The sequence below is a fragment of the Cydia splendana genome, chromosome Z (genome assembly GCF_910591565.1).
Source record: "Cydia splendana chromosome Z, ilCydSple1.2, whole genome shotgun sequence".
Classification (NCBI taxonomy): domain Eukaryota; kingdom Metazoa; phylum Arthropoda; class Insecta; order Lepidoptera; family Tortricidae; genus Cydia; species Cydia splendana.
In genome coordinates this window covers 39,826,758-39,838,218 of record NC_085987.1, presented here as the reverse complement: position 1 = coordinate 39,838,218, position 11,461 = coordinate 39,826,758, and the positions used below count along the sequence as shown (strand labels likewise).

Here is an 11,461-nt window from a genome sequence, read left to right as displayed (position 1 = left end):
TGTGGTGCCGATGTCGATGTTCGCGGCCACCACGGACTTTCGTGCCAGAAGAGTGCTGGGCGTTTTTCCAGGCACTCGTCCCTCAACGACATCTTGCGACGCGCGCTCGCCAGCGCTAACGTGCCGGCTTTGCTGGAGCCCTCCGGCGTCCTCAGGGACGATGGTAAGAGGCCGGACGGCATGTCATTGATTCCATGGGAGATGGGGCGGGTGTTGGTGTGGGACGCTACATGCGTCGATACACTGGCCCCGTCCCATCTTCATGGCACCTCCGTCTCACCGGGTGCAGCTGCGGATGCGGCTGAGCGAAGAAAAAGGGCTAAGTACAGCCGCATCGGCCAAGAATATAGCTTTACCCCTTTTGGTGTGGAAACACTCGGCCCATGGGGTCCCAGTGCCCTGAAATTTTTCGGAGCGATATCAAAGAGGCTGGTGGATGTGACTGGGGACCGTAGGGTTGGCAGCTTCCTCGCACAGCGCATAAGCATTGCAATTCAGCGTGGTAATGCTGCCAGCGTCTACGGGACCTTGCCGAGGGGTGATTTTTGATTGTAGTTTAGGTTTAAGGATGTTTTATTTTTATTAATTTAGAATAGTTAGATACTTTTAGTTTATAAGTTTTTATACAATATTTATATTTATTTGTTTAATGGTTCAATATTTAATAAATGTTTCATATGAGTTTAGGTCAATGTCGCCAAAACAATTTTTTTTTGTTTTGTTTTTTCAATTTTGTGAATGTGTTTCTACATAAAAAATAAATCTTATTGGTAAACTTGTCACTTTAAAATGGATTTTTTCATTATTTTTTCGTAAAACCAACTTTTTGCAAAGTGTTACTTGTCACTTTTTGACATCTATCAATAAGGATATTTAGACTACGTCCCATAGTACCAACATCACCATCAAAAAGGCCTTTTACACTATGTAACAATAAAATCTTGTTTTTTTTTGAATTAATATTATCTCTGAAACTAGGCGAATTTCAAAAAAGTTTAAGTATAGGACATTTTTGTCTCTAAATATGATCAGGAATACGCTGTTAAAAGTATTCGGTTTCCTCATGTTACACCGTGTATATTTATTCCTCACCACTTGCTTACCTACACACTCGGCACACTCTACAACCTCCGTTACATTATAATTAAATTTCATTTAAATCAACAACGACATACAGGGTGGAAGGACACGAAGGTTCTTCCCGGAAGTATTAGGTCGTTTAAGTGATACAGAGAAGATTTGTAATGGTAAGAATCGTTAATTGAGTAAAAAATAAAAATACCAAATTTACTACTTTTTAACTATGGTGATAAATAACCCTATAGCATGTGCGCACATTACGGCTAAATTAAGGATCTCCGTCGCGTCGGGAAAGCTCGGCACTTTACGCTTTTTTTCCGATCGTTGACAGAATCGCACTGATGTATGAATGACGCATAAATATCAATTAATGAAATGAATGCAAAAATATTACAAACAATGTTATTACTTTAGATTTAGATAATTACTTTTTGCCATATTTAACACTCAAGATTTTCTTCACATACGGTGTTATGTACCTCCGTGTCTTATAATGTATGCCGCAGCCAGTGCCCTAGTGTATGCTCTTCGTAATTTTTAGGGTTCCGTACCTCAAAAGGAAATAACGGAACCCTTATAGGATCACTCGTGCGTCTGTCTGTCTATCTGTTTTTCCGTCCGTCCATCCGTCCGTCTGTCCGTCCGTCCGTCTGTATGTATAGGTACGTCATGTCAGATAAACGTCAGTCCATACATATGGTTGACATGTGGTTGACCATTGGCCGCCTATTTTCGACAGAGGGGAACGCCTGTTAATGGCGGCTCCATTGTTAATTACTCCGAGCCCAAAGTGGAAGTGCGCAACATCGTGGATGAGTTAACTCCTTTATTGCCACCTTCCTTTGGTGACATCACCGCAGAACGGAAAGTGAGTATTGTAGTTATACGAGTATGTATCTGGGGGCACTGCCGTGCCCCCGCCAATACGAGCAAAGCGAAGCGTGAGGGCACTACCTACATTTTCTCGAAGCGCTTCGTCGTTTTTTTGAACCCTCATAACTTGGGTTTGGATTAGTAATTGAGGATATCGTTAGGAGTTATGCACAAATCACGCGAGGTGTTTTTGGCTACTTTTTGACCCTTCCCTCCCCCTTGGTGATATTTGGTGAGGTTTTCGGCTACCCCCCCCTCCTCCACATAATCTTACGTGTATTTTTATGAAATTTTTCCATCCGACCGGTCAGGCCCCGCGCTCCAAAATTTCGTAAAATAGACTCGCTATTTTGAAGTGCGGATTGAAGATTTATGTTTAACGAAACCGAGAAAAAGTATCTACTCATGTGGTAGGTGTATTTTCTTAGTTTCATTCACTGTAGGAAAATACACGTGAGGTCTTCTTATACCCCCCATCCCCCAACGTGATCTATTGTGATTTTTTCGTGACCCCCACCCCCCCTATCGAACCACGCGTGATTTGTGCACAAGCCCTTAAATACGCAATTTCAATACCTGCTGTAGCGAAACGCTACTGGCCGTTTGTAAAAAAATAAAGTGCATATTTGCGATGATTTTGAATTCAAATTTTGATGGAATGTTCGAGAAAGAAAAACTTTGAATTTTTTTTTGGCAGATGGTTTGTGGATTTCGTGTCAAAAAGTCGTTGGTGATCCGGGCTGTTTCTTTAAACTAGATTTGCACCGTTTAAATGTTTAACCAGTTCGATTATTAATACGAGGTGTCGAAAGTGTGTGTTAATCGACGGGAGGAAAGGCTCCTCGTAGACAGCTGGCCACCAAAGCCGTGCGTAGGTCAGCGCTAAGCACTGGTGAAGTCAAGGAACCCCATCGTTATCGCCCGCTCTGCTGCCATACGCCCTCGCCAGGAAGCGAGTGGCTTACCTCGTCGGCCTGCTTGAAGGCACCAGGCTTACCTCGTCGGCCCGCTTGAAGGCACCATCTCGTTCTACACCTGTGCTGAACAAGTAAAGTTTCCTACCGGCTACCGCACCCTGCCCCCGTGCGCGCCGTGCGTGTGCGTGTCCCCCCACATTTGTCCCATTTACCCCTTTCCCCCCCCGTACTTCATGACTGAAATATTTGAAATTTTAGCGTTAGTTTTTCCATTTCCAATTTTTATAACCACCTAATTATTGTGCTTTTGTGTTTTTGTGCCATATTTTTGTTTCGCCATTTGTTAATATCTGTGATCCGCATACCTCTTCTTTTTTCTTCCTACAACTCCTCAAAATTCAAAAAGCCTCGCTTGACGGGCGGTATAAACAAGCGGTTCAAAATTTAGGTATCATTCGCCAAATTGTCAACCATCATCGTCCATTATATTCGCCTCATTGATACATATTTTTCCTTTCCAGCTAAATTCTCAACCGTATTCTTTTTTTTTACCTTTCATCTATGCGGAACGCAGACAAATAGTTTAAAACGATCATCTAGTTTTTTTTAGTGGAATTTGTGAAAATTAAATTTTATACAGTGTGTAATTTTTTTTTGATAAAAGTGAGTAAAATTATACGTGATCTGCAAAAATCAAATGTTTTACTGCACTACTTATCATAAGTGCCCCACAATTAAAAAAGTTACGTTTCACTCATCAAACAATCATACTTTTATGGTTTTAGAACTATGTCCGCTTTTTTCGCACCTTAATCATACGTATATTTTTATTAGCATCTAGAATTTTTAAATCATCAATCATAATTTAACCCTCTTTTTTGGCAATTTGGAGGGCGTATAAAGTTACCCGAGGATTTCGCCAACATTGCCCACGTGCATTGCATGGAAATACAGCTCGTAAGACGTTGAATCAAGGATGACCTCTAGCCAAAGGGTATAGCGTTGCCTTCAAAAATCTTAGAGCTAACTATGATGTAAACAAACTTGTATATAAAATCGGTGGGCAATGTTACCTACCCGTTTTTGCTTCTTTCCATACAAACTGCACACAGCATTTTCATAAGTGCTAGGGTTACCACTACAAGTTCCTAGCCATAAGTATTAATACCTAAATAGGGTTGATTTTTGTTCGATATTTTTTTATTATTTAGTGAGTTATGGTTGTCATCTGACGAAATACAATTTACTATTTTATATAATTTACATTTTGATTTGCCTGAACTTTCTGGGGTCGGGGTCCGTACAAAGTATGGTGAGACAAAACATGTACGCCGGGGTGTCCCAAGGCTCTGCCTCCAAAGCAATAAAGGAGGTTATAACAGTTTTAAATTCATCGACCATCCTTGCAAAATATATTCGTTTTCCAAGAACGGCGCAAGAACGAAACCAAATCAAGGATCGGTAAGTAGGTACCCATACTCAGAAAGCTGACTAGAAAAAAATGTATGTGCGACACGATAATAAAGTTATTACGTCTTGTGCTTTTGCTTCCTTGAAGCTATTTTCTCGATTTCGATATTTATTGAGAAAGTGAGCTATGGCGTCAATATTAAAATTAAAGTCATACACAACTATGATATATATTTATTCCTCACCACTTGCTTACACACTCAGCACACGTGATAATTACGATGCAGGTACCCTTAGACGCTAAGCAATCAAGGCCATGGCGCCGATGCGAGCTTTTATTATGAATATTTTAAAGTTGGTGCGATGAATGTTTTTTATTGGGTAAATACGCATATAAAATAGAGCGGATTAATTGTCTGATTGAAAAAAATTAAACCTGCAGAAATTCTAACAAATATATTTGGTTATTCTAGATAATTTTACATTAACTAACGAGAACAGTGATTAAAGACTAATTATTACCTATAGAGAAATATTTTTTAATTTACTACAAAGTTGTTATGTTGTTTTATCTAATAGGAACCTACATTAACATCGAACATTTATTCAGCAAATAGGCTACAGGGGCACTTTTACATGACATTTTTTCCAAGCAATAAAAATAACCAAAATTACAAAAAGCAATAATAAACATGAAATAATAGAACATCTGATAGCCGAGCCGAATATAATAGGTGAGACCAAAGCGCATCGTCTCCGCTGGCTTGGCCATCTCGAAAGGATGGGTGAAGATCGGGCAGCCAAAAGGGCCTACTTGGGTCGACCAACTGCGCGCCGTCCTATTGGTCGTCCTAAATACCGTTGGGCAGATAGAGTGGAGGCAGATCTCCGTGAGCTCGGCGTCGGCGAAAGCTGGCGGGATACCGCTCTGGACCGATCAAAGTGGCGTGCTCTTGTGTTGGAGGCCAAGACTATTAATACGACTTCCATTAATTAATAAGACATACTTAACATGCGAACCGGAATAGAGTGTTAACAGCTAGTTAATACTGCTCTGTTTTATAGTCAAAATTATAGCATCAAATGCAAAACCAATCAATTAAGTAAACATATTTACTTCAGTTCCAGAGAGAGAGAGAAGGGAATATAGTAACAATCACAGGATTGTTATAATAAATTAGATAACTCATTCCAAAAAAGAAAGTTTCAAAAACAAATGTTTGCCTAAAGGCAGTTAATAATAATCTTAATTTATTTCAAAGAAATTAGGATTCTTAAGTTCTAGGTTTATCATATGGGTCATTTATAAAAAAAAAGTTAGATATTGATTTTTCCCTTTATTTTATATTTAGTTTAAGTATATTTAATATTAATGTATTTTTAAGTCTATATTTGGGTAGTTACAATTAAAGTCATAGGAAAAATAACTTTTTACTGTATCGCATTTCTTTTTGCAATTTTGATACTTAGTGCTTGAAACAGTATGTCGAACAATGTTTTTCTTTTAAGAACATTATAAGTGAGCGTTATTAGCATCAACTGGAACATCGTAGAAATGTATTTTGCTGCCAAACTTTTTTGTTTAGCTCTAGACGTCCATTTATAAACTGTCATTGATTCTAAGTAATGGCGTGGGATGTGTTGATTTGGTTTAATTACTCTTTTACTTATTTTCGTTACTAAGAAGTTTCCGTTGGATTCTAATATATGTATAAGATTGCAAGAAATATGATTAAATTTATGGTAGGTACATATAGGATGCTTATCGAATCGTAGGCCAAATTCGGCATGATACTTTGACACGTTCTATTTTGCCAACGGACTACCGAACTTTTACTACAAGACCCACAGCTAATATGAGTAATATGTCAAATATTGTAGATGGAGGAGGCACAATTCACAAGAGCGGGAATTGTTAAATTTTCAACATTGGTCCGAGTTCAACCCAAAACTTACCCGAGAACCCTCCTTTCAGCACGATTTTTCTGTTAATATTATGCGGACGGATGTAATAAACAATGACCTATGGTCATCGGTCCCGTGAAAATTCAAGCAAGGCTTAATGACGATAATTACCTCACGGACGCATTACCTCAATCGGAGATTTCGTTATCGGAGGATGATATTGTTTGCGCCCCTTTTCATTCATTCGTTTAGGGGCATATATGTCCAAGTGTCAAAACGTCCAGAGTCACAATGCCATACCTACTGTCAATAAGTCCGTATGTATTTTGAAATTTGGAATCTAGTGTAGTATAGTTGAATCATCGAGAGCGTGGAATTGCATATGTAGTAGTATTGTTTGTTTACAGGCATTCTATATTTGAATTTTCTATTTTCTTGTACTATCAGCATACAAAGAGGTTGTTATATATATATCGAAGAACTAAAAACAATAATAATGTCAGTGTGAAATTGTCAATATTATTTACGTTGTGCGTATATTTTTAACTCTGATTTGATTGTATTCTCAATTAATTATTGTGTCCGCCCGTACGACTACGAATAATTTTTATATTTAAAAAAAATATGGCTGTAAGTAATTTTGGTCCTATTGAGAGTCAAAGTAAGCAAATAATTTTCAACTGTTATAAATATTTTGAACTTGAACTGACGAAAAATTTAAACTTGCCTTACACCGCTGCCCAGTTAGTTGAAAAAGCTACAGGTGTTTGTCTCTCTACTGTTTATAACATTGTGACTGAGAGCAACAGCGAGAAATTCGCAACGACAAAGAAATTCACCTCCCCGAAGAATAAAAAGTTGCGTCCTTGTCCGTCATCAGCAGTAGACGATTTTGATCAGGAAGTCATCCGGAGAACTATATACAATTTTCATCTGTCCCATAAGCAATTTCCAACCTTAAAGGGACTCCACTCTGTGTTAAAATCCGATATAGATTACAAATTTGGCATTTCCACCTTACGAAAACAAATACAAAAATTAGGATTTAAATGGAAAAAGACCGAGGACAACCGAAAAATATTAATGGAAAAACACAACATACGACTGCTAAGAATAAATTACCTTACCAAAATTGCGGAATATCGATCTCAAGATAGACCACTAGTTTATACTGATGAAACCTACATCCACACTTCACATGTGTCCGGAGAAGCTTGGACCGATGGAACAGAATTTGGTGTAAAAAAACAAATCAGTACAGGCCAGCGGTTAATAATAGTGCACGCAGGAGGAAAAGATGGTTTTATTCCCAACGCTTTGTTAATGTTTAAGGCAAACCAAAAAACGGGAGATTACCATGACCAGATGAACTTTGTCAACTACGAAAAATGGTTAAAAGAAAAATTAATACCGAACCTCAAACCGAATAGCGTACTTATCGTGGATAATGCGTCCTATCACAACAAACTTTTGAATCGTGCTCCAACGTCAAATTCTAATAAACAAGAAATGATGGATTGGTTGACAGAACACAACATTTCGTATAACCGGTTGATGTACAAAACCAGTTTGTATGAATTAATTAAACAAAATAAAGAGCGGTTTCGCGAGTACCACATAGATGCAATTTTAAAAGAACATGGCCACTCCGTATTACGATTGCCACCGTATCACCCGACATTCAATCCGATCGAAAATATTTGGTCCATGGTAAAAGGATATGTAGCAAAAAGAAACGTTTCATTAAACATGCAAGGCATTATGAGTTTAGCAACTGAACGAATGAATACCATCACTGCTGAGGACTGGGAAAATATTTGTCACCACGTCGAAAGTGAAGAAAATAAATATCGATGTCAGGAAGGAGAAATGGATCAAATAACAGACAATTTTATTATCAATACTTGTGACAGCTCAGATGACGAACATGACAGCGAATAAAAGAAAAAAAACAGAGGACTACTACTTATTCCACTTCTTGGGTATGTCATTTTATTAAGTTAAGAGAAAATTATTCTCCTTTTGTTGCAAACGGTACAACCACTACAATTCCATCTTCTCGATAATTCAACTATAGTACAATTGAAATGCCTAGTAGAAGAGACATTATTACGAAAACGAGCGGTCAAAATTCAAAAATCGTCCCCTAGATTCTATTCGCCTCGGCGACGACGTTGCTCGGCGATCATAGTGACGCCAACCTCAAAAATCAAAGGGGATTTTCCAGAGAGCATGATGAACTGAAATTGAAGTAGGTAGTCAACGTAGAGGTCGGTAGTTGACATCACAGTCATGGTAAAGAATACAATTTTACTGATTTAAGAATAAGATGTGGTGTAGTCGTGGTGGTTTCCTTTCCTGGTAGAAGGTAGAGCTTAGTTACAAAATGTTAGGTAGGTATTTACAATTTTGGTTAATTTAACGCAGATTGCTATGTTGGCATTGAAATTGGAATTGCTACGTCGGGCACACGGCGCAGATGTCCAACGGCGGCGGCGAGAAATGAGTGACCTCCGTCGATTTTTTTTATCCAGCAGTATGCTTGATGGGGAATTTATATCGACATATAGATTACCCAAAGTGGAAGTGCGCAACATCGTGGATGAGTTAACTCCTTTATTGCCACCTTCCTTTGGTGACATCACCGCAGAACGGAAAGTGAGTATTGTAGTTATACGAGTATGTATCTGAGGGCACTACCGTGCCCCCGCCTAGACGAGCAAAGCGAAGCGTGAGGGCACTACCTACATTTTCTCGAAGCGCTTCGTCGTTTTTTTGAACCCTCATAACTTGGGTTTGGATTAGTATTTGAGGATATCGTTAAATACGCAATTTTAAATACGTACTTATCATAAGTGCCCCACAATTAAAAAAGTTACGTTATACTCATCAAACAATCATAATTTTAGGGTTTCAGAACTTTGCCCGCTTTTTTCGAAAAAACATTTTTCGTACCTTAATCATACGTATATTTTTATTAGCATATAGAATTTTTAAATCATCAATCATCATTTAACCCTCTTTTTTGGCAATTTGGAGGGCGGATAAAGTTACCCGAGGGTTTCGCCAACGTTGCCCACGTGCATTGCATGGAAATACAGCTCGTAAGACGTTGAATCAAGGATCACCTCTAGCCAAAGGGTAATCCTAGCGTTACCTTCAAAAATCTTAGAGCTAACTATGTAAACTTGAACATAATATATAGGTGAAATCGATCGGCAATGTTACCTACCCGTTTTTGCTCCTTTCCATACAAACTGCACACAGCATTTTCATAAGTGCTAGGGTTACCACTAAAAGTTCATATATAGCCATAAGTAATAATACCTAAATAAGGTTGATTTTTGTTCGATATTTTTTTATTATTTAGTGAGTTATGGTTGTCATCTGACGAAATACAATTTACTATTTTATATATTTTACATTTTGATTTGCCTGAACATTCTGGGGTCGGGGTCCGTTCAAAGTATGGTGGGACAAAACATGTACGCCGGGGTGTCCCAAGGCTCTGCCTCCAAAGCAATAAAGGAGGTTATAACAGTTCTAAATTCATCGGCCATCCCTGCAAAATATATTCGTTTTCCAAGAACGGCGCAGATGTCCAACGGCGGCGGCGAGAAATGAGTGACCTGCGTCGATTTTTTTTATCCAGCAGTATGCTTGATAGGGAATTTATATCGACATATAGATTACCCAAAGTGGAAGTGCGTAACATCGTGGATGAGTTAACTCCTTTATTGCCACCTTCCTTTGGTGACATCACCGCAGAACGGAAAGTGAGTATTGTAGTTATACGAGTATGTATCTGAGGGCACTACCGTGCCCCCGCCTAGACGAGCAAAGCGAAGCGTGAGGGCACTACCTACATTTTCTCGAAGCGCTTCGTCGTTTTTTTGAACCCTCATAACTTGGGTTTGGATTAGTATTTGAGGATATCGTTAAATACGCAATTTTAAATACGTACTTATCATAAGTGCCCCACAATTAAAAAAGTTACGTTACACTCATCAAACAATCATAATTTTAGGGTTTCAGAACTTTGCCCGCTTTTTTCGAAAAAACATTTTTCGTACCTTAATCATACGTATATTTTTATTAGCATATAGAATTTTTAAATCATCAATCATCATTTAACCCTCTTTTTTGGCAATTTGGAGGGCGGATAAAGTTACCCGAGGGTTTCGCCAACGTTGCCCACGTGCATTGCATGGAAATACAGCTCGTAAGACGTTGAATCAAGGATCACCTCTAGCCAAAGGGTAATCCTAGCGTTACCTTCAAAAATCTTAGAGCTAACTATGTAAACTTGAACATAATATATAGGTGAAATCGATCGGCAATGTTACCTACCCGTTTTTGCTCCTTTCCATACAAACTGCACACAGCATTTTCATAAGTGCTAGGGTTACCACTAAAAGTTCATATATAGCCATAAGTAATAATACCTAAATAAGGTTGATTTTTGTTCGATATTTTTTTATTATTTAGTGAGTTATGGTTGTCATCTGACGAAATACAATTTACTATTTTATATATTTTACATTTTGATTTGCCTGAACATTCTGGGGTCGGGGTCCGTTCAAAGTATGGTGGGACAAAACATGTACGCCGGGGTGTCCCAAGGCTCTGCCTCCAAAGCAATAAAGGAGGTTATAACAGTTCTAAATTCATCGGCCATCCCTGCAAAATATATTCGTTTTCCAAGAACGGCGCAAGAACGAAACCAAATCAAGGATCGGTAAGTAGGTACCCATACTCAGAAAGCTGACTAGAAAAAAATGTATGTGCGACACGATAATAAAGTTATTACGTCTTGTGCTTTTGCTTCCTTGAAGCTATTTTCTCGATTTCGATATTTATTGAGAAAGTGAGTTATGGCGTCAATATTAAAATTAAAGTCATACACAACTATTATATATATTTATTCCTCACCACATGCTTACACACTCAGCACACGTGATAATTACGATGCAGGTACCCTTAGACGCTAAGCAATCAAGGCCATGGCGCCGATGCGAGCTTTTATTATGAATATTTTAAAGTTGGTGCGATGAATGTTTTTTATTGGGTAAATACGCATATAAAATAGAGCGGATTAATTGTCTGATTGAAAAAAATTAAACCTGCAGAAATTCTAACAAATATATTTGATGGTTATTCTAGATAATTCGACAGTAACTAACGAGAACAGTGATTAAAGACTAATTATTACCTATAGAGAAATATATTTTAATTTACTACAAAGTTGTTGTTGTTTTATCTAATAGGAACCTACA

The 11,461-nt window shown here is 38.2% G+C and overlaps 1 protein-coding gene across 1 annotated transcript; it reads left to right on the top strand.

Moving 5' to 3' along the window:
- Positions 1 to 6,539: 6,539 nt before the first annotated feature.
- LOC134804684 (uncharacterized) lies at positions 6,540 to 8,233 on the top strand. The gene has a single exon (XM_063777798.1). It carries the CDS (start codon positions 6,810 to 6,812, stop codon positions 8,124 to 8,126), a length of 1,317 nt encoding a protein of 438 aa, XP_063633868.1. The 5' UTR covers positions 6,540 to 6,809; the 3' UTR covers positions 8,127 to 8,233.
- Positions 8,234 to 11,461: the final 3,228 nt, after the last annotated feature.